Below are 26,528 nucleotides of genomic sequence, written 5' to 3'. Positions count from 1 at the left end.
GGGGCAACGGTGAAACAGCAACAGTAACTGCAGAGATTCAATGTACCAAGGGGTAAGACTGTGCTCCAAGTTCGGAAATTTTTAATGTGGCAGAGAAAAAAAACTCCAGGCCAACAGATCTTTTGGGGCAATCTCAGATCTGGGGAGTCAAACAGCAGGTACACAGTCCCCAAAGACCAGGCTCTTGACACCCCCGGACACACAAGTGACAGACCTCAGGTGGCAGGAAGGAGTCTCCCCCTGCTGGATTCTGGGAAGTAGCAGAGGATGTGCCACAAGCACTTCTGAGGAATGCAGTGAACAATCAGAGCTTCTCTTTCTCTTACAGGAACAAATGGTGAAGTGCTCACCTGTTCATCATTAACAAAACTTTTAGTCACCTTGCATGTAATAGGTAAAGACAAGAGGAAGAAAGATCAGTCTCACACCAAAACAGGGCCAAATCTGAACAATCTTCCCCTCCAACAAGCAAAACCCCATTTTCTTGGTCTACCTCCCATTATTGCTAATAATCACAGCAATATAATCCTCAAGAACTAAAGCAGATGAATTAATATGGTGGTTTTTTTCCCTGAAGATTACTGCAGTATTTTTGAGGAAGAAACTGGCAATACTGATGCAAAAGCTGTGACTCCATCAGAGGAGCAGCTCCCAACTTAAGGGCTCTGTTCACCACACTGTTCAGTCAGGCCACCACCCACACCTGGTCACCAGAACCATCCTCACCCTGAAAACTTGTGAAATCCCAGGCAGAGAACAAAAGCAGCCCATTTGGGTGGACCCAGATGGGCTCCTATAAAAAAAGAAAAACCGAAAGCAAACTGCTCTGCTCCCTTCTCACTGGGGCAGAGCCAGGGAAGGCAGGACTGTGAGACCAGCCTCACACACAGAGAAAGACAGGAGGGACAGCCCAGCAAGCTGCTGCAGGCAGGGACAAAGCCCACAGCCCCCAGCTCCATTTAACTGGGTGTAACAGGCACACCCACTCCTGCCTGAGGACCCTGCCCTATGCTACCCACGTGTACCAGCCAGCAACTTTACAAACGCAGCACCAGCACAGCGCATACTAAACCAGCCTTTATTTCTCTCACAGTACAGCAGGGCTGAAGTTAAGACCATTCCGTGGCAGTGCCAACCCACTCAGTAGCCTGGGCAGTGGGAGCTGCTGACCAGTCCTCAGTGGCAGGCTGGGCACTCCAGTCCTCTGCAATCACAAACACAATACTTAGTGGTCCCCAGCTCCTTCCACCCACCACAACACCCTCCACTCCTCCCCACAGACATCCCCCAAACTGACCTGTGGGGAACTGCTGGATGGGCACAGATGGGACCTGCACTCCCTCAGACCAATCTGCAACCTCAGGCTGAGGAGGAGCAGTGAATTCAGGTGCTGGGGCCGTCCATTCAGTCTGGAATTCCTCCTTCGTGACTGCTTTCTCAGCAGCTGCCTGCTCCTCCTTCTCAATCTGCAATGGAAGAGCCCAGCCTGAGTCTCCCAGCAACACATCCCAGAACACAACCCTTGCTATCAAGTATCAGGCAACAGGCACCAACTGGGTGGGATACAATTAACCACCATGGCAGAGTGTGAAGTGCCATCATTACATTAGCAAAACCTGTCCTCGACAGCAGACACACGGGACCATGGGATATGAGCACAGGCAGAACATTCCAGAGACACACTCCCTGCCATGAGGATTCCTACCTCCTCGGGATCCCTGTAGAAGTACAAGTCAGGCATGACTTCCCACGGGTGCTCACGGGAGATGGTGCCACGCATGCGCAGGACCTCCCGAGCCAGCATCCACCACATCAGGCCCACCGAGTGGGCTCCCTGGAACAGCAGAAAGTAGGTATGAGCTGGCTGTAAAGCAAAACCTTTGCAGAAAGAGCAAAAGACTTATCTGTACCCCATCCAAGGCTCATGCTTGGTGAAACAGATTTGACAATGCCAGACTCAAGTACTTGAACATGAAAAAAGGACAACTTTTCAAGTTCCCAGTGACATTTTCAGGACTCTGCAGAAATTATGATGCCATTACAACACGGCCTGAAGTAACTCTCCTGTTATGGAGTTTCACATTGTTCACCACCCTCATGTGAGTCTCATCCAAAAGACAGGGATGATATTCATATATCCACATATTCAGGAATGAAGAAATTGAAAACTTGACAAAATAAACAAAGCTTACACACATACTCACACATGGCTTAGACTAGTTTTGGTGACTGACACCTTGATAGAGATCTAAGATAGCTTCTATCTTCCTAGACTTTACCTTTCAGGAGATTTCTGGCAAGGTAATGTCTCAGAGCAGTTTCTCCATCAGTTCACTTATCTTTCATTCATATTCATGATCTGTGGCAAGAATGACTACCAAACTCCACTCATTGGGTCACAAAGACCCTCATGGCGTCAGCGAAAAATCCTGCCAGGTTACTATAGCACACGTCCTACACTTGAGAGTTCCTTGGCCAGAAACCAGCCTCAGCTCCAAGCTCCAACTGTGTGCAGTTTGTTTTCTCCTCCCCACCCACCTGCAAGAGACACTAATTAGCTCATCCCCCAAGATACACGTGAGACGCAAGCCAACCCTCCCTTGCAGAAAGCATCCATCTTGGAAGCACGCAGCACGCTCTGGAAGGAGCTGCCCAGAACGCCACAGGGCAGGGTTACCTTGTTATTGCAGGGAATCGCGATATCCACGTAGCGCAGCGGGGAGTCGGTGTTGCACAGGGCGATGGTGGGGATGTTGACGTAGGATGCCTCAGTCAGCGGCTGGTGATCAGCCCGCGGGTCCGTAACCACCAGGAGCCGCGGCTCACGGAAAGCTGCTTGGATCTGGTTTGTGAAGGTGCCAGGGGTGAAACGCCCAGCAATGGGAGTAGCCCCAGTGGCAGCAGCGAACTTCAGGACCGCACGCTGCAAAAGGGACACAGCAAAGGTGAAGCAGGAAAACTGCATTTCAACCAAGCCAGAAAAGTGCATTTCAGCCACGTCATACAGGCACTGCCAGTGAATTTGCATGAAATTTAACTGAACTATTTGTTTCCATTCCTGTGAAATCAGGGCTCACCACCTCAGAAAGAGACAAATAAAAATGTTATTGAAAAGAGCTACACCATGAGTTTAAAAGCTTGAAGTAAGAAAATTAAAAAAAGCCTTCTCTTCCCCTCAAGTTATTGGCAAGCTCTACTCCAAACTCTCAAAATCCAATCATGGAAGGGTGAATTAAACAAAAAGCTTACAAAAAAAGCAAAGCAGATTTTCTTTCATTATTTCTACATCTTTTTATTATCCAGGAACTTCAAGGAACTACACAAAAACTCAATAATAAATGCACACAAATTGTAGCTTTGTCCTTTGAGATTACAGTTGATAGTTCTCATTCAATTTCAACAGCTTCCAACTTGACAGGAATGTGGCAGGGCCTACTATCAAACTCCAGTCCTAGAGGGAGCCCCTCTCCTGGCGTTAGCGAAAACCCTGCCATCCTTTGCTGTCGCACACTTCCGACACTTGAGAGCTCATTGGCCAGAAACTGACCTCAGCATCAAGCTTTAATAGTGTGCACATCAAACCCACGGGATACCAAGCTTTTCCTTCAGAAATCCACCCCTGAATCTCCCTAAACATCTGTGGCCCCACCTGCAGTTACCTGAACAAACTAACCTCACAAACTCCAGTGACTTAATTAAAGGTTATCGCTTTCTACAACAGAATGTTTTCGTGCTAAAAATTTAGAGTCAAAATTAAAAAATATACTAGTTACTATACCTTGCTCGATAGCAGAAAATTTGACAACTTCCATATCATGTGCTTACTGTCCCCAGAAAAATCAGTGCCAATTACACACAGTAGTGTGTAATTGGCACACTCCCCTTCTGGGAGGAAGGGGTCACCAGGGGACTGACCACTAATATGACAGAAATCCAGCAAGAAAATGGATATGGAAGAAAAACAAGTTATCAAACGCCCTGAAATGGGGAGTGGGTTTCAACTCATCTATTTTAAGCTGCCAAGTGCAACACAAAAACCATGTTTACAGAAAGCCTTCCTACAGTTAAAATTGGTGTTATTGCCTATTATCACCAAGCTGTCACTGGCAGGCAGTGATACATGTGAGGTAAGGGAGTCCTGCTCCTAAGACTGCAGGTTTCCTGATGTCCATACCTGTCCAGTGTTCCTGGAAGAAATGACGCTCACATCAGCTGGGTTCTCAATGGCAACAATGGCACGAGCTGCCAGGAGCAGCTTTTCCCAGGTCCTCTTCAGATTGATGATGTAAATACCTGTTGGCAGCAAAAGGCTTTAGAACAACCAGCAAATACAAGATCCTAAAACAGGATAGCACTCCTCTGCCATTAAACCTGCCACATGGCTGTGGTTACTCCAAAATTCATAGAATCAGCATCGTATTCAGGTCCCTCTTAAACACAACTGGGCAACCTATTCCACTGTCTGACCATCCAAGCAGTGATTTTTTTTATATTATCTAATCTGAATCTCCTTTATCTCAAGCCCATTTTCTTGGGTCCTCTGGCTGCTATCAAGCAGAAAAGGGTGACCCTTTCTTTCAGGTAGCTGTAGAGAACAGTGAGATCCCCCCTGAGCTGCTTTTTCTCAAGACTAAACAAACACAGCTCCTAGAGTCATTCCTCATTACATTTTCTGAACCTTTCAAAAGCTTTGCTTGCCCTTCTCTGTACATTGAGTCCAAGCCATGACAGTGCTCCAGCACCTCAATATCCTTTATGAAATGGCAACACTCTAGTCTCATTCTAGCTAATGGAAAGCTATCCTCAAGAATATTCTCCCTTTATGGTTTTACTGTCACATGTTTTGATAGTAGGTAGCATCTACTATCAAAAAGCTAGTCTTCATATGAATTTTTATCTTGCAAACAGGGCAGTTTATATTGAAGACCAATATAAACAAGGAGAAATCGTTACTGAGATACTAAAACCATATAATTAATATAGTCAAGAACTAGCAAAATTACTGAAACTAGGTGTGATTGATTTACCAGATTTAAGATCAAGATAGTCAAAAACTAGTACAATTGTTCCAAAATCAGCATTTTATTCTACTTCTTTGAGTTAACACTGGTATGCAAAGGTCACGGAGAAACCATGCTAAAGAGATCACGCACTAGGACTTTTCTGCTTCTACCAATAGTACCCACAAGATCCCAGCTGCCCAACCCGGGCCACCCATCCCGCCTGTTTACCATCGCTCTTCCTTTTGTAGATGTATTGCTCCATCTGGAAGTCCAGGTTGGTACCTCCCAGGTGGGTCCCGGCAGCGAGGAATTTGAGGACATCCTCCTCCTTCATCTGCAGGACATCGAGGCCTCCGGACATTGTGGGGTTTCCCTTTAGAAGCAACGACAGGGAACCTGCGGGCACAGGGACGCGGTTCAGCCCGGCGGGGACGCGCCACGAGGTCCAGCCGCCCCGGCCGCCATCTTGGGCCGCCTCCCGCGCTACAAGCAGCAGGCCTCGGCCTTCCCCGCGGCCCGGCCCGGCCCGGCCCGGCCGGCCGCCGGCGGTGCGGCGGGATGCACAGTGCCCACCCGGTGTTATCGCAGGGCGGGGAACGCGTCCCCGCCGCCCCCGCGCCCGGCGGCCCCAACTCACGCTGACAACGCCGTGTGGAGGCCCGGACGGCGCGGAGCCGAAAGAGAGCCCGCCTTCGCCTGACGGCCATATATAGCCTCGGCAGCCAATGGGGCGCCTCGGGGGCGAGGCTCCGCGGCGGCGGGGGCAGGGCCGCGCTCCGGCGGCGCCTCCCCGGCATCCCCGGGCCGCGCCCACTGCTCCTGCCCCTTCCAGACGCTGGCTCTGAACGAAGCTCGTAGGATTTGTGGGCTTGCGAATCCAGAGAAGGGGAAAAAAGCTGGTGAAGGGTCTGCAGTGTGAGTTCTGTGGGGAGCGGCTGGAGGAGCTGGGGGTGTTTAGCCCAGAGAAAAGGAGGCTCAGGGGTGACCCCTTACCGCTCCCTATGGCTGCCTGGATGGAGGGTGTAGCCAGGTGGGGGTCGGCATCTTGACCCTGGCAACCAGCGACGGGACGAGAGGACTCAAGTTTCACCGGGGGAGGTTTAGATTGGACATTAGGAGGAATTTCTTCACAGGAATGATTGGACTTTTGAATGGGCCGCCCAGGGAGGTGGTGGAGTCACCGTCCCCTCCCGGGAGGTGTGTAAGGGAAGACTGGACAAAACACTCAGTGCCAGGGTCTGGTTGACAGGGTGGTGTTTGGATATGGCTTGACTCCGTGATCTCAGAGGTCTTTTCCAACTGAACTGATTCTGTGGTTCTGTCAGTCTGAAGCTGCTTCACAGCATCCCGAGGCTTGTGCTCCAAGCAACATCCAGGCTGTTTTTGAGGTCCTGAAGGGAACAGAAAGCAAAGATTTATTTTAAACATTTTACAATTCCATTTTCCTGCTGAAAGTGAAATATATGCTCTTAGGGCTGGTGATTGTTTGATGAATTATATCTAGGCTCTATATTGCCTGCTGTGGGGGGAAGCTTCTGAGGAGCTGCAGCATCTTCTGTGCACCCAATTTCCCCTCCCTGCAGGGGCAGTGCTCTGGCACCACGCAAGAGAGCTTGAGCAGCCAAGGCTGTTCCTGTCCTTTGCAGAAATGACAGTAAAAAGATGTGAAATTGACACTGAACTTACACATCCTTGTTCTGCAGTAGACATTCTTGTGGTACTTGCCCCTTTTTTTTTTGTGAGTGTTGTTGGGTTTAGGATTTTCTTGTTGTTGTTTGCTTTTAAGAAACCACAGAAAGTGATGAGATTTAAGAATCTTCATGGTCTTTCTCATTTTCCTTGTCCTATTCTCAGACACAGGCCTGAGAAAGGAATCTCTAAAAAAAAAAGAAAAGTAGTGATACTTACTTTGCTATGCTTGCTATCATCAACATCTGGATACATTTCTGGACAGATTTCTGGACTGTGCAAATACTATTGCCAGTGCCTTCTGCAAGTGATAATTCATCTTCACATCTTTCTAACAACAGTGCTCCTTTAGTTTTCTCCCTTCTATTTTAACCTCGTATAACCACATCAGTGTGACTGGGCCTGGACTCTCCTTTTCCATGCCTGAGCCCTGAGTTACTCTGGGGAAGAGTTGCTCAAGTAGCAGGTTACAACATCATCTCATGTATGTTCTTTTTCTGCTGGAAAATGGCTTTCTATCCTTCTTTTCTTCATACTTAGGTGGCGTTAATTAGAGAGATTACAAAATCAGCTTTAGAATATGCTGTAAGAGAGTAATTCAAACATTTGCCACATGGTGGTGACAAAGTAGGTAAAATGAAACTCAGCAACAGGTTAGTGAGCCCTCAGCCAGAGCATGATCTATTACTGCCTGAGAGATTACAGACATCTGTGGCGCCTGGGTAAGTGCACTGGGGATGGTGAGAGCTGACCTGATGGGGCTGTGTACAAGCTGTGTTTCTCCTGAGGAGACAGGAGCAGGGTGAATATTAGCTTGGGAAGTTAGAGAAGAGATGGTGGTGATGTCACCATGCTGTGGATTTCGCCTGGAGAGCTCTTCTGCACTATTGAAACCCATCTGTATTAAAAATGTATTTGAGCATAATGATTGTAAATTAAGTATTGAATATTGCAGAAAGTCTGATGTTATCAAAAGAGTGACACTGGTCAGTGTTATGGACTCCTCTGGCATCACTAATACTTCATTTATTTTTTATTATTATGCTTATGGGCCCTTTCTGGTATACCATGAGGCCCGCAGCCCATGAGAGGGCTTGGAAAAGTGGTGATGAAGCTGGACAATAAAGTATTTCTAAATATTTTCTTAAATAACCTGAAAGCTTGCCTTTATTTTTCATCTGCGTGCTGAGACAGTTTAAAATAATCTGTTACTAATGGACATGTCCCTCAAGTGAAAGTGTATCTATCTTATCACATGTTTTAGACAAGGTTTCCTTTGTCCAAAGTTCACACTGAACTCTGTTACACAATTACATGCAGAGCTTCTGGCAGCCCCTGGGAACAGCCTTCCTCGGCAGCAAGCAAAGCCAAGAAAGGTGGATTTGAGGCACCAGTCCTCCTGAAGAGCCAGGGAGACTTGGGGCCCACAGGTGCAGAGATGTGTCACTGAGCTACCACCAGCCTTTGGGTGCTACACTGAGGACTTCAAGTAGGTGCCTGGGGTGGTCACAAAGCACCAGAAAGAGCATCTCCCAGAGAGCCAGCCCAGGCTACAGCAGAGCAGCAGCCCTGGCCAGAAGCCTCTGAGCAGGGGGCTGTAGCAGGACCCCAGTGCTGGGAGAGAGGGCTCCTCACAGGGCTGCACAAGAGGTGTTCTGTGCTGCCAGGACAGCTCCTGCAATGAAGGGGTTGGGTTGTGTGTCTGGGGAGGAAGCTCAGGCAGTATCTATCCCACCAAACATGACAGTGGGTGTCACCCAAGAGATCCTGTAGCACCCCTGGAGAAGGCAAAGAAGAGCTATGAAGATCAACTCACTTTCAGTGAAACGGCACTAATGTTATTGTGCCTCCCTTTAAATTCCATTTTGGCTTGTGTTTCAAAGGTTTGTTATTACTTACACATTTTGGGAAAACATATTTTGGCAAATTTATTTCTAGTTCTACAAAGTTAGAATTGCTTAATGCCTGTTACAAAAACTTGCAGAAGTCACATTTTAACCTCTCACCGGGATTTTGTCATTTTTACTAAAACTCCTTAATGCATTATGATAAAGACTCCTAAAACATTTTACAGTGCTAAAATCACAAATTAAGAAACTGCAATGTGGAAAATCATCTTGCTATTTTGAAATAAGCACCACAGCCAGAAGGGATAAGCATATTCTTATGCTTATAAGCATAAGAAACCCACATGGAGTTCACAAAAGTACACATATATATGTGCCTGTATCGGATGAAGAATCTTTTCTGTTCAATTCTGGTGTCAGTGCTTATGTGTGGCACAAAACTCATTAAAATTTAAAAAAGCAAGCAAAATGTTTACCCATTTTTAATGAGGAAGGGAGATCTGTAACTCAATGTTTTGTTACAACCATACTGCCTTTAAACTTTCAATCTTCCCCACCTTCTACCACCCAGAAGGGTTAGGGATCTTGTCTGCTATCTCTTCTCACAGCTGGGGCAGCTGTCAGCAGCATGGATGGCAACACCCACTACACAGGAGGTGGTTCTTTAAGGCAGCAGGAGAGCTCTGGGGAGCTCTGTGTACAGGAGCAGGCACTATCCCAGGCCTAACTTGCTACCAGAACCTGCACAAGCAATTTAGGCTCAGCTGGCACAAGGCTGCATCTCAGCACTGTCTGGTAGGTCTGTTACACACAGATAACCCTCCATGAAAATTGCTCCATGTGAGAATGTATTATCTAAGCAAGTAAAGAGGCTTGGGATCCTCACATCTGGAAGATGCACATCTCAGTATCAACAAAGTTTTGCTTAGCACAACCTGCCTGCTACTGAATCCCAGGACCATACTGTGACAGCAAGAGGTGATCCCAGAATCCAGCATTCCCTTGCATTATGTCTTGCAGGACACAATTGTGTCCCAGGCACAATTTCTGGTCCCCTGCTGAGATCAGACTGTCTGAGTAGCAAAAACGTGATCAGCAGGATACTGATAAAAACAGTTTTTCCCTAGAGAGCTTAAAACCCCACTGTCCTGAAGGCAGGTATTTCACCAGCTAGTAGTACAGGGATTCAACAGCCATCTGTCTTTACACACAGCAAGCAGGCAGAGGAAGCTGTGTAAAATGCAACATTCCCCAGTGCTGTGTTTTTCTATTTAAGCAAAGTTGATTTAGGTTGTACTAGCACAACCCATGCAGATTATACATCACAGAAAGAGAGAATATTCCTTGCCTTTTATGGGCTCTGAACGCATGCAACAGTCCTGTCCTCTTGGGAAACTCCTTTTGCATTCTTAAGTCTCTACTCCCTCCAATCCCTTGTGCATTTAATCAGTTGAGGCTTGTCTGTTTGGGTTTTTTAAAAGAAACACTGAAGAGATTATATCCTTAATTTTAGCAACCAGTTTTTAATAGAAACATATAATACATCTTTTCACATAAATATTTTATATAGACACAAACTATATAGACTCACAATACTCAAAGCTACGCAATGTTTCAAAGCTCCAGTTCTGTTTAAGAGACTGAGAGAAAAAACCCAAATAAATCATCACATAGGAGAAGTGGAAACATGAAGTTTCTAAAGCATGAATAATCAGACTATTTCTCTTGTGTCCTTACAACTCACCTAAACACTGCCTGCCTCAACATGCCAGCCAGCTATGTCCTTAGCCACAGCTGCAGGGGCAAGCAGAGACAATGCACGATCACTAACAGTGCACTGCCAGCAACAGAGGTCATTCCAAGAGGGATCCCACTGCCATCCTGAAGTACACAGAGGGAGCACACCCCTGTCTCCGGAATCCAAGCCAAGATGGCTTTGGAAATGATTATCTGACAAGATTGTTAGTGCTGAATTGCTGGCATGATGGAGGTAGGTGATTAACCACCTCTGTCCAGATCTTTTATTTGATTTACTTTACCTTTAGGCTGTACAGTGACAATTTGTTGTTAAGTAGAAGCATTAAACCTCAAGGGGAATACATCTAAACTTCAAGTCGATGCACTTGATTGTCTTGACTTGCTATAGCTATCAAGGAGAAACTTCAATAAATCACTTCAGAAACAGAATGTTTTTGAAGAGGAGAAAGGGTGAAGGACAGTAAGGATCAGAGCTGAGAAATAGTCCTATGCCTGACCATGTGATAAAGCTTTCAGAACAGAGTGAAGCAGAACTTCAGGCTTTCCCTTCCCCCATATATGACACCCAACAAAAGAAATAACAAAGAGAAACAAACAAGCTTGCATCACAGAATTCATTCTCCCCAACTCACAGGTAGATAAGCTTTTGGATTTGCAGCACCCATGGTAGATGAAACACAGTGCAGTTTAGATTCTCTACTTCTTAAACCCAGAGGAGCCCAGGTTAATCCACAAGCCAAAAACCATACAGTTTTTCACTCTACTCCAATAACAAAGCACCAGAGCAGAATGGAGAAACTTTCCCAAAGTAAAAGCTAACACTACTTTAGGCCTGATTCCAGATTTAAAACAAACAAACAAACAACCCCACAGTAGACCTTAAAACATTAGCGCATGGAAATAAACTCTCTACTTCTTCTTTTGTTACTTGACCAGGCAGGAGTACAGAGACATAAAAGCCACCAAAGTGTTCCTGAAATTCAGGTTTCTGAAGAGGACTTAATTTAATTCCAGTTTACCTCGCATTCTTTGCTTGCCTGCCTCATTTTTAAGAGCTTAAGTTTCTGTCTGCACAGGTTGCACATTGCTTTGCCATTGCTAAACCAGGAACAAAATATGTGTGAAGCACCTTGCAGGTGACCCCACACACAGCCCTTGGCTACCACAGCCCAGGATGTTCAACAGATCCAACTCACACGCCAGATTTATAAAGCACCAAATAAATTCAGGCTCCCAGCACAATGCTGGTTTGATCCCATACACAGGGGAATAAAGGACAAATGAGGTAACTCATCTAATTGCCACCTTATTCTGCCAGGTCAGCAATCCCAGACTTGGTTCTCCAGCTGTGTGTCAGTAGTGCTCAGGACAGCAAACAAGCAGGATGTGCAGTTACCATGGTTTCATGCACTCTCACAAGTTCTGGTCACTAAGGGCAGAAGGAACAGCAAAAGAAAGGAACAGGGGTTCACATTTAGGACTTAGCAAATAACGTGCTACGTGCCTGATTTGATGCAGTGCTCTGTTGCTAACACATAGATGTGCACACAGAACCCTCCACCACCATTCTTGGGGACTCCTGCACTGCAGAGCACCAGCCTCCCTTCACAGATGGGCTGAGTCTGAAAACAGGCAGCACTTTCCAAGCCTCCATTCTGTCCTCTTACACTTCCCTCAACTTTTACATCAGTCATCAAGAATTCTTGGAGTTGAAATCTGGTAAAGAACATCTTTAACAACCCACATCCCCTCTGTTCTTGCACTCGGGAAGTTGCCTGGACAGGCAGGGACTGTCCAAAACACACTCTAAAATTTATGAATAACAGGTAGGTAGCACTGGTTGTTCATACAGCTACAGTGTTGTATCCTCATGTTTAGAGACAGGTGCTCTGGTTCTAAAGCAAATTGCAATATCCCTAGATCTTTAAGAAAATAAAAGCCAAAGCTAAGTCTTCTGCAAGGCACACTACAGAACAGGATGCACACTTCCACACCAGCTTCATGGCTATGCTAACAGAGCTGCGAGGGACCCAACCCATCACAGAGGCACAAGTGAAGGGGGGATCAGGCTGCACCTGGCACACACTGTGAGGTCTGAGTAACACAGCACAAAAGAGTAAGAAGGCACAGAGGATGAAAAATGTATTTAAACTCGGGCATACTTGAACGTGGACTACCTGATAAGAGAAAAGGATCAGCCAGGAAAATGGGAAGGGTCTGTGTGGAGCCCTAAGGGAATTAAAGGTCACTACCAAGCACCCACAGGACTCAAACCTTGGAGAAAGCTTACAGAAATAGCAACCTTTTCTTTCCAAATGAAAGCATACTCCACATGCAATCAGCAATGTTTTAAGGGAAATCTGAAGTGCTAGTATCTACAACTGTTTCCATTATACATTTATGCATTATGAGCCATGGCCCTAAAAGCTATATCTAAGGACCAGTTCACTATAATAACTGAGGGTGTTGATCAGGGATTAACAAATAAAGAATAAGAAGCAAACAAGTCTCTATGAAAACTGCATTAAAAATCCAACAAAACCCACTTGAGTGTTCCTGCTGCAGTTAGACCAGCAGCTTTTTTTTTTGTTTTTTCAGAGAACAAGTAGAACTTTGGTAGCAATCAATTCTAAAGTGCCTTATGCTTCTTAATTACTGTGCAAACTCTGCTGTAGAGACAGGACATTTCAAGAATGTTAAGGTGCTCAATAACATAATAACACATAACACAGCAAGGTGGGTCCAATTACTCTCTCTGTGATCAATCACAGTACAAAAGTGATGGCAGAGACCATGTTTGTAGTTTTTCCTCTGCACTTCATTTCTCTTCCACCCATGCCCACAATGTAAGCATCACAACACACATCCAGTTTCCCACCAGGGCCTAGCGCTCCCCTGTGAGAATAAAGCATTATGAGGAAGGAGGATCTCTATCAGACGGTGGTCACTGTGGCCTTTCTGGCCATGCCTGCAAGGAACACGCTGGCAGGTTCTGCCATCACTGTTTTCTCCTCAAACACTTCTGCTCTAATACTGTCTCATTGCATAAAGGTGGTGAGCACAGAGTTATTTTTAAAAGGGGCTTCTCAGCATAGTTACCAGGCTGTGAAAACCCTACCATTTCCCATGGCAGTCTGCAAGTGCAGTCCTTCTGGAATGCATTGATCAAACAACACAAAGATCCAATCCTTCCTTTCCTCTACTTGCCAAAAGGCCAAATCCCCTCTCTCAGAAGGGCTTCCTTCCTGGCTGAGGAAGGCTTATTCCTCTGTGGAACTGGGAACTTCTCAGTGCCAGTTGATCACAACAAGCGGGAGAAGGAGTGAAGCTGGTCCTTTCTCATGCAGCTCAGTCAGGATTTCAAGCCCATTTTTTCCATCATCTGTTCATACACCGTCCATGCCATTGCTGCCATCAGAGTGCGCCTGAGAACTCGGGGCACACCGCCTCGGAAAAAGCCAACCAGCCCAAAGTCCTGCAACAGGAGATAAACAGCAATTCATCCCAATCTGCCTAGAGGGTTTTAATTTCTCATCATTTATTACATGGAAGAGCACAGGATGTATTTCAGCTCAGACCCAGATCAGTCTCTGAAAAACCCAGGCTTAAATAGCTTTCAGTGTTTAGGAAGAATCTGTAGCACTGCACTATTGCAGGGCTACCCAGCAAAGCAGGAAGAGCAGTGAGTGGGAAAAAGGAAGGCCAGGATGGAGACAACAAATGAAGAAAGCCACACTCAAGTCCAATAAAGAGAAGGCAAGAGTGTAATCATTTGTAATCATTTCGAGACACTACAGGAAAATGAATAGTCTTAGTTTTAGAGCTTGTATTTACAAAAGTCTCTCAGCTATTCTGAGATTTCTAAGTATTGAAGTAAAAAACATTATGATTTGAAAAAAAAAGGTACACAAAAATGCATACACAAATAAACAGATTACTGCTTAGGAATAGAGTTCAATATGGAAACAGAGTCAATCTGCCAAGATCTGCCCTTCTGACAGCAGGAAGAGAAAGGTGGGCTTTGACTACTTCTCCACCCCATTCCTGCAATAAAGACCTGGGCATTTATTTCTTTTCTGATGCCTAAAGAGCAAATAATTATTTTGTAGCTGGTTTGTATCTGAAACCAGCATTTCACACTGCACACTATAGTCTTGATCTACCACAGCATGACCTCCTTCATCATCTTGAAAATGCCGACACTGAATAGTCCAACTGCAAGAGCAGATGAAGCACTGACGCTTGTTCACCTCCTTTAAAAGGCAATGACTTCCCCATCAAAGCAGTGCTTTGAGCAAGGGGATCACAACTGAGGATGTGGTTGCACATGTCAGAAGGGATTCACCTCACCTTGTAGATAAAGGCAATGGCCTGGCTTGTCCTGTGGTACTTTTGGGGTGACAGCTGCATGTGTGTTTTGATGACATCAGCAGGCTGCGTTGCCAAAGAGGCCAAGATCCCCGCAAAGATCCCACAGCCAAAATTCAGCAAGGGCATGAGCACTGGATCCTGCTGGTCTGCAACAGAGCAAAGGGAACGCACTCAGACACCATTCAGGCCAGGAACACTCATGCTGTGTGACAAAGTGAAAAGCATGGAATGGTTAGATCAACAGCAGAACCAAAGAGAAGTTAAAATCCATGCAGCTAGAGAAACCTTTCAAGAGGAAAAGTGGCTACTAGTCAGAAGTTAGCACTATTAAGAAGCCTCACTTGCTGGGAAACAGAATTTGACAGAAAATCAGAAAAGAAAAACTTGTACAAAAGTTGCCCCAGAGAGTTCCAATACCAGAGAAGCCTCAGTTTAGTGGAAACTGAGCGGTAAGCAAGACAAGCAGAAGCAGCAAGCAGTGTTTAAGACACCCTGTTTTTCAACTGTTCACTAACTGAGTTATGCATCAGCCTTCAGGAAGACAATCAATCAATTTTAAGGCCAGTCTCCATTTCTGCACTAACCTCAGCTACAGGTCTAGAGGTCTACATTCTCCACAGGCAAATATGAGTGAGTGAGTGACCCAAAGCCCTAAAGGAGACTAATTTAACTTCCAAAGTGGAAGGCAACAAGCAGAGCATGCAGGCTGCCAGCTGCAGGGCAAGATCTGAGAAGAGGAACATTTTCCACTCCAGCATCCAACATTCAGCCTCACCCTGAGGTGTGAGGTTTTTGGTCTGCGTGTAGAACATCAGGTAGATGCCAGAGAAGGGCGCATCCCTCAGCAGCGTTGCTGTGAGCCCACTGAACATGCCACGAGCCCCTTCAGTCTGATAGATACTCTTCAGGGCTCCATACACACTCCCATAGCCAAATCTTCCACTCTGCAAGAGCAGACAAAGGTCAGTCATCCACGTGCCAGGCACAGGTTGAGGAGCCCTACACGCACCCTGAGGATATAATATCCAAACAAATTGCGAACTTAATGTGATGCCCAAGAAGGCAACACAGAGGACAACCCAAGGCAAAAACCGGTTTTCACCTAACTCAGCCTTTAAAAGAATCCTTCAGGGAGGTAACATATGGAAGATGCTACACAAACATTGTATACAACTGAAACTTATAAATCTTAGGGCAAATTCTATTTCATCTTCTTGCTCAAATTTCATTTCCTGTGCAATGTGTGAACTGAGGTGAAATCGGGACTAATTGGAAAGTCATACCTCATATCGGGTCTTCACGACAGTCACTGGCAACATGCAAATCCCAGAAACTGCACGAGCAGCGGCACCCAGGAAAACAGACTCCAGGGCTGTGGGTGAACGGTCCACAAGAAACTTTTGCTTCATCATGTACAAAGTGCTGAAGTAAATCCCAACCCCAGGAATACATCTTGCAAAGGACTTCAGGAGAAACAGAAGCAGATGAAGAAAGGAAAAGCTTACATAAGACAAAATATACTACAAAACATTTCTGACACTGTTCAACTTGACAGGAAACTTTGTAGAAGACAAAAATATCACTAAAGCTAACATGCTGAGGAAAGAAAATAAGGTAGAAATCATTTATGGCACTGACAGACAAATTATTCAAATGATGCCAGGATTTATTGCATTCCTCAATGTCAGTTTTCTAGGAACAAGATATTCCAAACCAAAATTAAGTTATTGCAGTTGCCACACCACATTTGCAAAAGTATTCAAATGTTCAGCTGCTCAGGACTGCTATAACCAAATCAGTGAAATTCACAACATTAACTTCTTAAAATAGGATGTAATCTAAATCATGTAATTTCACTCATAATTGTACAAGAGTTGGCTATTAAATTCAGGCAGACATAATTAGCAATAAACAGTAAGCTTATCTATTTACTTATTTTTACAAGTCAGAGTTAAACCAGCCACTTACTGGAGAGACACCTTTCCAGAGCCCCAGAATACTCTCAGTACGAACAACCCTAAAGAGCAGTGTTACCATCCCAGCACGACCAGACCTGAAAGAAAGACAAGAGAGGAACTGAAGAAATGACCTTGGCAGATGTATTCCACAGCCACCTCTTTCACTCGTATCTCTGTGCATTAACTCAGCACTTCCAAGGTGCTCTTCCTCAGCTCCATCTGCTCTTCTTGGTCGCTCTTTCCAGGGCTTCTCCATCACCTTCTGTATCTCACAACTTTTAACACCCATTAGTGGTTTTAGTTGCTCATTCCCTTTGCTAGCAGCAACAGATTGTAGGTTGACTACAACAAGCTGCATGCATGAAAAATTACCTGACAACCACACAGGATTTTTTTCAGGCAGAGGACTGAAAAAATGAAACTGCACGGTAGCTACTCCAGCAAACACCAGTCTCTCAGATGAGAACAAATGTTGAGGTTACAACTTATTCCAGTGGCACTCATAACCACTCACAGACATTTTTGTTCTTCTGGAACAAAATAACAATCCTTCTCCGTAATATAAAAATATACCTCCTCTTTTACAAAGCCTGATTTCCCAGATTACAGCTCTGAACTCCAAGCCCCAGCCAGCAAATAAGGCAGAAGCCTATGGCAGAGCACCTCCAGGCCCCCCACGCAGACACATCCCCCTCCTCTCACCCATTCACAGCAGGCTGCAGAGTTTGCAGGCGGGTTTTCAGCAGGTCAAGGGGCTGGAAGAGGAGCGTGGAACAAGTGCCACTGATGGAGCCACACACAAAGGCCTTTAGGACTGGATGCATCTGGAAGAGGAAGACTAGAACTTTAAACAGCCATTTAATTAAAAATGGCACAAGAGGAAATATTTCAGCTAATACATCACAGGCTATAGAAAGGAAGGCGTAATGACCCCAGATGTTAAGGACAGCTGCTTAGGGTACAGGAATACAGGAAGGTTTTCCAGGCCTTTTCTAAGGCTGATCAAGTTTTGTGTTTTTTGGGTTCTCTGCCTTTTCTGAGATTGTTCCAGAATCTCCCTGAAATTCGGTGGTTTGTTAAGAGTTTTCTGAACATCAAATGTACTAGGAGCCATTTGGTTACCCTTTGCCACAGCAAAGGAAATAGGTGTCCCCTTCCCACCACCTACCTGTACCTTTGCCACAATCCAATCCACCTCTGCTGGAGGCATCTCCAACCCTTCCCTCCCACGCTCACACCACGGTCCCCCGCTGCCAGGGGCACTGGCGGGGAACCCTGCCCAGACCCAGACCCAGTCCCAGACCCAAACCCGGCCCAAACGCACTCAAAAGCCCCGCACGGCCTGCTCAGCTGAGGTTGCCTTTGCTACTACCCACAGCACCTGCCGCCGCCCGGCACTTCTCGGGAAATAATACCGCAGGAGACACAGAGCCCACGGCAGGGTGAAGATTTTTAGGTGTTTAGAGAGGGTTTATACTATTATAAACATATAACGGTGTTTGCTAATGAAGAACGAGTTTCTGCGCGAATCACGACAGACTAGAAAGCACGGACAGATCAGAAGCAGAGTGGGGCACGCTCCGAGCCAGCAATGGCCCCGAGGTCCGTCCAGACCCAGACCGTCACGGGGCAGGACCCGTCCCCCCGTCCCCCCGCTACCCCGAGGCCGCGGAACACGGCGCAGCAGCGCAGGGGGTGCAGCGAGCCCCCCTCGCCTCCCATCGGGGCGCTGCCCCCGGCCTCTCCCCGGCAGAGCGAGCGAGGAGGGCCCGGCGCAGCGACCCGACCCGACCCGACCCAGCTGGGCCCGGCCTGGCGCAGCCGTACCTCCGCCTCCCGGCCCGGCATCCCAGCGCCGCCCGCACCCCCAGAGCGCGGCGGGCAGCGGCGAGGCCCAACCCCGAGCCAGCCCGCCCGGAGCACCGCCCCGCCCGGCGCATGCGGCTCCCGTAACCCTTCGGCCGCCGCGGCCCGGAGCCGGCTCCCCTCCCTCCTCTTTTGGCCCCGCATCGCGTGTTTGTCACGGCTTTTGGACGTTCTACACAGAATCGTAAAACGGAAAGGGGCTGAAATCGATCTCTGAAGTTCATCTTGGTCCAGCCCCTGTGCTACGGGAAGGGACGCCTCCCGCTAGACCACGCTGCTCAAGGCTCCAACCAGTGTGGCTTTGAATACTGCCAGGTGTGGGGCATCGACAGCTTCTCTGGACAACCTGTTCCAGTGTCTCGCCACCCTCACAAAAAAAAAAAAAAAAAAAAAAAAAAAAAAAAAAAAAAAAAAAAAAAAATCTTCCTAATAGCTAACCTAAATTTCCTCTCTTTCAATTTATACCTGCTACTCTCTGTCCTATCATTGCAGTTCCCGATGAAGAGTCCCTCTCTGGCTTCCCTGTAGGCCCCCTCCAGATACTGGAAGGCTTCTATGAGATCCCCACACAACCTTTTCTTTAAGCTGAACAGCCCCAATGTTCTCGGCCTGTCTTCATAGAACAGGTGCTCCAACTTTGTGGCCTCACCTCCAACAGTTTCACGGCCTGAAGTTGGGGTCACCAGAATTTACTCAGTTCCAGCAGCTGTACTCTATATTCCAGTGCTCTGTGCTGTATCCAGCAACTGAGCCCCAGCATGCTCTGTCAGACATGGGCAGTGGGAAGGGTCAGTTCATAACTGACAGCTTTCATGTCTTCCTTCAGTTCACACCTCCCACATCCCCACAAAACCGGCTTCCTATAGATACCTGTAGTGTTGTTCAGAAACCTGAGATGCACACTGATGCATCCTTACCCCTGTTGCTAGTGTTTCCACTTGCTCATCCACATCCTGGGCCCAGAGCAGAGGAAGGCTGGCTTTCCAGAGCATTGAGGAAGTGAGGACCAAAATAAAGAGTTTCAGTATTAGACCTGTGCCAGCCCTGAGACTGTGGCTTCACTGTGCCTGCAGAGCCAGACACTGCTTATCAGCAACAAAACTGGAGGAGCTGGGAGGAGCAAGTTAAGGCTTTGGAAGCTGCTTTTCTAAGAATTGCCTGTTTGCTGAGCCTTGGCCAAGTAAAGAATGACACGTCCAGAACGTCATGCTCCAGGTGTTCCAAGAAAGAAAACCCTGTGTGCAGCAGTAGCCATTATGCACAAACGACTTCCTCTCCTGTGCTCACTTTGCCTTGTGGCAGCCCCTGAAGAAAGAGAGGACATACTTCTCTGAGAAAATGTAACAGACAGGCTAGCAAAAGCACTTCCTTATGGACTCCCTATTCCCTTTGGCAAGCTCCTCTCTTGTTAAGCAGTTCCCTCCTTGGGTGAGTGAATGCCTTTCATTTCATTAACTAACTTTGTCTGCTGACTCATGGAAAAGATCAGCTTGTCCCCTTCCCTCCTAGTGCTTCTTTCCCCACCTCACATCCTGCTCCACTGTGCACCAACGCAGGGAGAGCATGCATCATCACAGGCTGCATTGGAATCTCTGCTCCACTGCCTGGAGCTCCTCCTTCCTCTCCATCTTCACCAACTGTGGGTTCTGCAGGGCATTACTCTCACATATTCTCACTCTCTCACAGCTGCTGCTGCACAGTGCTTCTGAATCACAGAGGCACTACCAATGTCACCAATGGGCTCAGCTTTGACCAGCAGCAGGGCCGTCTTGGAGTCAGCTGGAACTGGCTACTGTTGAGAGTTTTTTGCAGGACAATGCACATATGCAACATATGCACAATCCAGCCTTCATAGAAACTGAGTAAGGTCAATGCCCTTGAAGGACACGAAAGAAGAACATGCTCAGAAGCAGATGATTCAGGATGCAAAGGCAGGCAAGAAAACCGCAGCGAGACGCATGAAGAAGAAAAACTAACTAAAATGAACTGAAATATTAAAATTTGTGCGTAGAAGGATTTAACCAATCATTTATTATCTTGAGGCGTGAACAATAGAGAACAGTATAAATACAGCTTGCTTTTGCAATAAATCAGCTTCACTTGATCGTGTTGATCATGGTGTGATGTCCCATTACTGATCTTCCACAGGCTACTACCACCACGGGGGCAGATTCTGGCATCTTCTCACATAAGGCAGCCCTGTAACCCCCTTGCTACCAAAATTTTTCCTTGTAAACTCCATCTGTTATACAATTGATTATATAAGGAAGCTGTCTGGAATATATGTATCATTTTGAAAAAGCCCCTTTGGCTATTTCTTTTGGCGTGTTTCTGGCTGTTCTGGATGGGATTGGGTAAGTAGATTGTTTAGAGGAGTAAGCTTAACTGTAGTAAGGTTGACAAACTCAAGAGATGCATTTGAAGTGTTTCTATATGGAACTGGGGATGGTGTGGCTAGATCCTCTCCCTCCGTATCTTTGGGTGGAGCAACAATTGACATTTTTGTAATTTTCTGAAGCAAGATGGCCTGCAACAACATTGGTCAAATGGCTTGCATCCCAAGAAAGAGCTCGTCCAGCATGAAACCCTGGCAGCAACAGCAGTCTCCAGGTTCTTATCTTGCTGTGGAAGCATTTTCTTACTTAAAATAAGCCTCATGATGAACGGGGAGGTGAAACAGCACTCCTGATCTCACACATCTCTGCAGGGATGTGCCTCAATTCTGCAGGGATGCCCAGCAGAGGGAGCCGCGTCCCTTCATGTCGCTGTCCTTGTGCTCTGATAGTCTCTCATCTCTATTTAGGAGATGAAAGATGAGAGGCAAGGAACTGCCAAATCCTCGTTGGGTGGACACATCTTTTCCACATTGAATAATTCCTGGTTGCTTTCTTTTCCACTTTAGCACCAAGAGAGTTGTGAGTGCCGTTTTCATCCTGCATTAGGGCAGTGGAGATCAAGCTTCTACACTGCCAGCAACTGCTAGTAATACTGCCTGTAACAGAACAATTTGTTTCTGGTTTAGTTCCTAGTTTCAGGTTTTGTAAGAATTAATACCCAGGAGAGCTTGGCTTTTATGGCTTGACTCACACATTAAACTTTGACCTAAGGTCACACTGCCCACCATGGCTGAGGAAAGCTATCCACTGCTACACATGCAATAGTTGCAGATTTTCTTGGTTCACAGAAACTTATCCCTCTGCCTTTGGAGTGATGGTGAGTGAAGGTGGACATCCAAAGTGTTTGAGAAATACAACAGACCATTTCACATGGAAATTCTAGCATCCATCCATCAGCACCTCCATGGACTGATGCCCAGTGAAATGCTGTTTGTTTAAAAACGAACAAAAAGATGATGTGACTTGTTGCAGACAGGTAGAAATATTATTTTAAAAAGGTCTTATTAAATATGGTTTAGGCCTTTCTACTCTAGTTAAGCTAGCAGTAGCTTGTAAGTTCCCATAAGGAAAAGTCATAAGACTGAAGACAGTTAACACAACAACCTATTCTAGTAAGAAAAATAAGTTTGCACCTGCATAAACAATAGATCTGTCCCATGAGAATCAGTGAAGAAAATATGTCAACAATCCAAGAATAGAGAGATTTGATGGAAAGGTAAAATGCCAGTTATTAACCAACTGATTGAGCGGCAAGAAAACTAGAAGCGAATTGAAGTTGAACACAAGGTCTGTGAAAACGGTATAAAAATGAATTATGTGAATAAAGAATTGGCTTTTTCTGCTTGAGGAAACTGAGTCCCTTCTATTTCTTAATGCAACACTACTTGCCTGAATTTCAGTAGTGCACCAAGCTCTAGTGAGGAGCAGCAGTATTTAAGGAGATAACACACACTTCAAATGTTCCCTGTTGCTCAGTAGGGCTGCTCTTTCCCCTGTATCTTGTGTTGTGGGGAAGATCGGGGACAGTTGTGGGATGGAAGCTGTGTTGGGTCTGGATGAGGTCACAGTGAGTATGTGATAGGGTTGGAGGGAATTCAGGGCTGTTCAGGGCTTTATTTCAGGGCTGTTCAGCTTTATTTCAGTTAGTCTGTGAGAGCATCCTGCAGCATGCGTGTTCTGGGAAGAAAGGTTCAAATGTACTTGGCAGTGTTAGGATTACAGTTGGACTCAAGGATCTTAAGTGCCTTTTCCAACCTAAATAGCTATGATTCTATGATCATTTCCCTTAGGTATTCCCATCTGTGCTTGGGTGGGTACGGGTGGAATGTGCCTTCCAAGGAAAAATGAAATGTTAAAGCAAACATGGGGCCCTTTGCCATTGCTGGCTATTGGTAGCATTGGGCCATCCCCCTCAGCCATCTTCACCAAAAGTCCTAGGAGCAGGGCAGAGACATCACTACTTACTCTCTCCTAGACACTGGAACTGCAGAGCAGGGACAGCAGGTGCAGGACATGCAGGTGGGAGACAGGAGCACTTCAAAGACGTGAAGGAAATTGCAGATTTCTTCCACTGAAGAATGTAAATGCTCAAAACGAAAACTTTGTGATCATACAGAAGATAAAGCTGACATTTCCGTTCTGTAGGTGTTAAATGCAGAGGCTGGACTCACTGGCTTGGGGTTTCATGCATCTTTAATATAACAGAGGTCACACAGAGGAAAAGCGACTTTAGGACTGTGCACTGCCACAGCAAGGACCTTACTTGTGACTTGGCATTGCAGCATAAGCTAAGGTAAATATTGCCAGCCTATATACACAAAGGTATGCCTGCTTCTTAAAAATCCATGATAAAAAGACATTTTTTTGCACTCTTTCAGACACAGTGTTGGATTATGGAGCAGAATTTGACAGACCTGCTGGGCAGCATTGGCTCTGAGAACATATTGGTGAGTCACTCCCTGCTGGGTTGCTCTCCTGCAAGCCAGGGCCAGTAGCACATTTTAGAGGTTCAGTTTTTCCTATGGGACACAGTGGAGATAGCGGACATTCAGAAGAAATCAGTGTGATAGTTATTCTCTGGAAAGAAACAAAATGCAGGGTGAAAATATCTTTAGCTGATGACACTGTGCTTGTGGAAGAAGACTGTCCTTGAGGGCAGAGATAGTGCTAGGAGTGTCCTATGGAGGACATCCTGACAGGGATGCTGCTGTCCATCTTTAATTGTTTGCTGTCACAATTACTGCTCAGGGATGTGGTGGCTGCCTATAGGGAGTGGGCAAGCTGCAAGGGGCTGGTGAGCAGGAAGAGGACATGCCACTGCTGCTGGTGCATCCCATTTCTGGCACTCAGCTAACTGGAAACAAAGCTTTTAGGAGATGAGTGTTACTATGTCAGTTTCTCCCTGGGCCATGCTCCCTTTCTCCATTCAGAAGGAAACATAAAATAGGACCCCAAAACCCCTATCAGGGGCTCTTAGCCTCCTGGCCATGCCCATGTCATTTCTGGTTTGGGATGCTCCCTGTCTCTGGCCTCAGTACCCTACATGGACTCAGGCATGGGCCATGGCCCCACATGATGCCAGCAGGAGGATGCTGGTAATCTCTACCACCACAGCTGTGTTTTCCTTGATCTCCTCTGCCCCTGTGATGCCCCAGGATTCATCCTCGGTCTTACAGGGGGATGGCCAGTCACTCGTGTTCATTCCTCATTTACATCTTATACTGCAGCTGTGGCACATCTATTTTGTCCTCATGCAGCTTGGTGTGAGCTGACTCGTGCCTGGTATATCTGCTAATGTGGGATTTAGCTCATATGAATTTCATTGTCCTTGAACAGATGAGTTACATCTCAGCAACACCTAACTCCTCTGCAGCCTATGAATATGCCTTCTACTACTCAGAACTACACATCATCTGTCATCCTGAAGGTATTCCAGCATTTGCATCTACCTTATTTCCAGTGCTGTACTCCATACTGTTTGTGGCAGGCCTCGTGGGAAATGCTTTGGTTGTTTGGATTCTGACAGTCTCCATGAAAATCAAGACCATGACTGATGTCTATCTGCTGAATCTGACTGTCTCTGACCTCCTCTTGGTATTCTCCCTGCCCTTCTTGATTCAGTACTCCATTGTGAGCCAGTGGACTTTTGGAAATGCACTGTGTAAAATCATCAGCTCAGTTTACTTCATTGGTTTCTACAGCAATGTCTTCTTCATAACCATCATGAGCGTCGACAGGTACTTGGCCATAGTCCACTCCCTCCATGTCCAAGGGATTCGGACAGCTGCCGTTGGGTTTATCACCAGTCTGGTCATTTGGGCAGTTGCCATTTTAGCATCAATGCCAGACTTACTTTTTTTCCAGGAAGTGAATGACAATAACCAGATTAAGTGCCTCCCTCACTATCCTGATGGCAACAATGGCTGGAAGACTTTCAGTAATTTTTTAGTCAACATCCTGGGGTGGCTAATCCCTGTTGTTGTCCTCATTTTCTCCTATCTCAGCATCTTGAAAAACCTTCAGAAGTGCCATACCAAGAACAAGTACAAAGCAATTAAACTGGTTTTTATTGTTGTCATTGTGTTCTTTCTCTCCTGGACCCCTGTCAACATTGTGCTGTTTTTGGACTCTCTGAGGAACATGTCCATCATTGATGACTGCCAGACAAGCCAAAGGCTAGACCTAGCCGTGGAGCTGACTGAGGCACTCTCCTTTGTCCACTGCTGCCTCAACCCAGTCATCTATGCTTTTGTGGGTGAGAAGTTCAAGAAGCATCTCTGTAACATTTTGAAAAAATCTGCATGTTTTCTGTCGAACTGCAAAGGCTGCGGGGCTTTCAGTGGGCGCAGCCTGGACAAGCACTCCTCTCTGCACACAAAGTCCTCACAGTTGTCTTATGTTGGCACTGTCTTATAGAACAAGTCCAAAACTATCATCCTGGACAGGTGACCTAAAATTGAGAAATCCTCAGCTGCGCATCCACAGCCATGGACTGTTTGAGCAACCTTTTAGGACACAAAAAGTAGAAGCAGCTGCTTGATTTTGCTTTTATTGTGGTTGATTTTGGTGTTCTCACTTTTTAGATTTTTTTTTTGCATCATCCTCCCTTTCCCTTGGCACCTCATGCCTTGCTTGCTTCATGAAATTACCAGCAGACTCCCACACTGCCAGAGCAACATGGAGAGGTACCTTAGAAACACACCATCCCCCCTTCAGATTGAGTACTGAAAAGAACTGTTTATGTTTCCAAACCCTGGACACTTGGCCATTCCTTCCCTCGTCTCAGCAGAGTGTGCTGGCTTTGTGAGCAGGGATGGAACTTGCTCCAGGAGTGGGAACCTGCTCTTTGGAGGGAAATGGGGCCCAAGCTTAAGGTGTCGTGCCAGGGTCTGGCTCCCAGTTGACAGATCTGAACAGTGCTTCCAGCCCCAGAAGAGCTTAGTGAGTGAGTAATTGGATAAGCAACCAAGAAATAAATGCTGTCCATGTTTTGGTAAAATCAATATCAATTAATATCTAGGTATCATCCTGACTCCCCATCTGCTACCAGGGCCTGCAGCTTCTTGGCTGGAAGGGTTTGAAGCTGTAGTTCAGAAATGATGCTGTGAATGTCAAGCAACAGCTCCTATGGGAATGAATGAGTGCTGTAGGAATGGATGGAGAAATTGTTACCAGGAAAAAGACTGAAGAATGGAAAAAATAGTGGGTGTGAGCTGTCACATGTCCCTGTCAGGGGACTTTCTGAGCATTTCTGAACTTTTTGAACTGGTAACTGGTGTGCCAGTGTGGTCACTGCTCTTGAGCAGGCAGCTGGGATTGACATTCCAGTTACTGTTCCACCTTGGAATGACTGATTTTATATATGTGAATGGCTACCCATTCGTATAGATATATCTATATGTATCTGTATATATAGAGCTATGTACATATGCATGCATATCTATACTTGCCCATGTGTGTATATATACACAAATACACACCCATATACCCATATATATACTTTTATATGTGCAAATACTGTTTGATAAATGCAATGGCTTTCTAAAGCTTTTTGTTCTCTTCTATTTGTCCTACAAGATAGCACCATACTTTAAGTTTCATAATAAAGATACTGTGTGCAATATAATTGCACTATCTTTA

General features: G+C 46.1%; 3 protein-coding genes and 2 non-coding genes across 10 annotated transcripts; 1 reads left to right on the top strand and 4 right to left on the bottom strand.

Moving 5' to 3' along the window:
• Nucleotides 1-1,064: 1,064 nt before the first annotated feature.
• On the bottom strand, nt 1,065-5,756 carry RPSA (ribosomal protein SA). Its single transcript, XM_054636204.2, has 7 exons — nt 5,641-5,756; nt 5,232-5,399; nt 4,175-4,293; nt 2,678-2,923; nt 1,706-1,834; nt 1,298-1,466; nt 1,065-1,204 (listed from the first exon to the last, which is right to left on the bottom strand). Exons 1-7 carry the CDS (start codon nt 5,708-5,710, stop codon nt 1,110-1,112), a joined length of 996 nt encoding a protein of 331 aa, XP_054492179.2. The 5' UTR covers nt 5,711-5,756; the 3' UTR covers nt 1,065-1,109.
• On the bottom strand, nt 2,358-2,516 carry LOC129131520 (small nucleolar RNA SNORA62/SNORA6 family). Its single transcript, XR_008535672.1, has one exon. It is a non-coding gene; the product is annotated as a small nucleolar RNA SNORA62/SNORA6 family (small nucleolar RNA).
• LOC129131611 (small nucleolar RNA SNORA62/SNORA6 family) lies at nt 3,419-3,576 on the bottom strand. Its single transcript, XR_008535706.2, has one exon. It is a non-coding gene; the product is annotated as a small nucleolar RNA SNORA62/SNORA6 family (small nucleolar RNA).
• Nucleotides 5,757-10,042: 4,286 nt separating the features above from the next.
• On the bottom strand, nt 10,043-19,559 carry SLC25A38 (solute carrier family 25 member 38). Of its 4 annotated transcripts, none has more exons than XM_054636280.2 (7): nt 19,410-19,559; nt 17,329-17,450; nt 16,637-16,721; nt 15,952-16,131; nt 15,444-15,612; nt 14,648-14,814; nt 10,043-13,772 (listed from the first exon to the last, which is right to left on the bottom strand). In XM_054636280.2, exons 1-7 carry the CDS (start codon nt 19,482-19,484, stop codon nt 13,650-13,652), a joined length of 921 nt encoding a protein of 306 aa, XP_054492255.2. In that variant the 5' UTR covers nt 19,485-19,559; the 3' UTR covers nt 10,043-13,649. The 4 variants fall into 4 exon arrangements, with proteins under 4 accessions (XP_054492255.2, XP_077034100.1, XP_054492263.2 ...); XM_077177985.1 differs by lacking the exon at nt 19,410-19,559 and adding an exon at nt 18,454-18,851; XM_054636288.2 differs by lacking the exon at nt 19,410-19,559 and adding an exon at nt 17,951-18,408.
• Nucleotides 18,521-26,528, top strand: LOC129122369 (C-C chemokine receptor type 8-like). Of its 3 annotated transcripts, none has more exons than XM_054636164.2 (5): nt 18,521-19,920; nt 20,179-20,846; nt 23,034-23,181; nt 23,267-23,335; nt 24,225-26,528. In XM_054636164.2, exons 4-5 carry the CDS (start codon nt 23,282-23,284, stop codon nt 25,302-25,304), a joined length of 1,134 nt encoding a protein of 377 aa, XP_054492139.2. In that variant the 5' UTR covers nt 18,521-19,920; nt 20,179-20,846; nt 23,034-23,181; nt 23,267-23,281; the 3' UTR covers nt 25,305-26,528. The 3 variants fall into 3 exon arrangements, with proteins under 3 accessions (XP_054492139.2, XP_054492120.2, XP_054492148.2); XM_054636145.2 differs by having other exon boundaries at nt 20,049-20,846; XM_054636173.2 differs by lacking the exon at nt 20,179-20,846.

This window comes from Agelaius phoeniceus, chromosome 1 (assembly GCF_051311805.1).
Source record: "Agelaius phoeniceus isolate bAgePho1 chromosome 1, bAgePho1.hap1, whole genome shotgun sequence".
In the NCBI taxonomy this organism is placed as follows: Eukaryota; Metazoa; Chordata; class Aves; order Passeriformes; family Icteridae; genus Agelaius; species Agelaius phoeniceus.
The sequence above is the reverse complement of the archived record's forward strand: the minus strand, read 5'-3'. Positions and strand labels throughout refer to the sequence as shown.

Excerpts from the sequence above, each read along its gene's own strand:
- RPSA (XM_054636204.2), bottom strand. The coding sequence starts at position 5,710 with ATGGCCGTCAGGCGAAGGCGGGCTCTCTTTCGGCTCCGCGCCGTCCGG. Across the intron at positions 4,294-5,231 it reads CTACAAAAGGAAGAGCGATG|GTATTTACATCATCAATCTG; the intron begins GTAAACAGGCGG and ends TGCTGCCAACAG. Across the intron at positions 2,924-4,174 it reads CTTCCAGGAACACTGGACAG|CGTGCGGTCCTGAAGTTCGC; the intron begins GTATGGACATCA and ends TCCCTTTTGCAG.
- SLC25A38 (XM_077177985.1), bottom strand. The coding sequence starts at position 18,636 with ATGCGGGGCCAAAAGAGGAGGGAGGGGAGCCGGCTCCGGGCCGCGGCG. Across the intron at positions 14,815-15,443 it reads CAAAAACCTCACACCTCAGG|ACCAGCAGGATCCAGTGCTC; the intron begins GTGAGGCTGAAT and ends GCTCTGTTGCAG. Across the intron at positions 13,773-14,647 it reads CCATTGCCTTTATCTACAAG|GACTTTGGGCTGGTTGGCTT; the intron begins GTGAGGTGAATC and ends CTCCTGTTGCAG.
- LOC129122369 (XM_054636173.2), top strand. The coding sequence starts at position 23,282 with ATGGAGCAGAATTTGACAGACCTGCTGGGCAGCATTGGCTCTGAGAAC. Across the intron at positions 23,336-24,224 it reads TTGGCTCTGAGAACATATTG|ATGAGTTACATCTCAGCAAC; the intron begins GTGAGTCACTCC and ends GTCCTTGAACAG.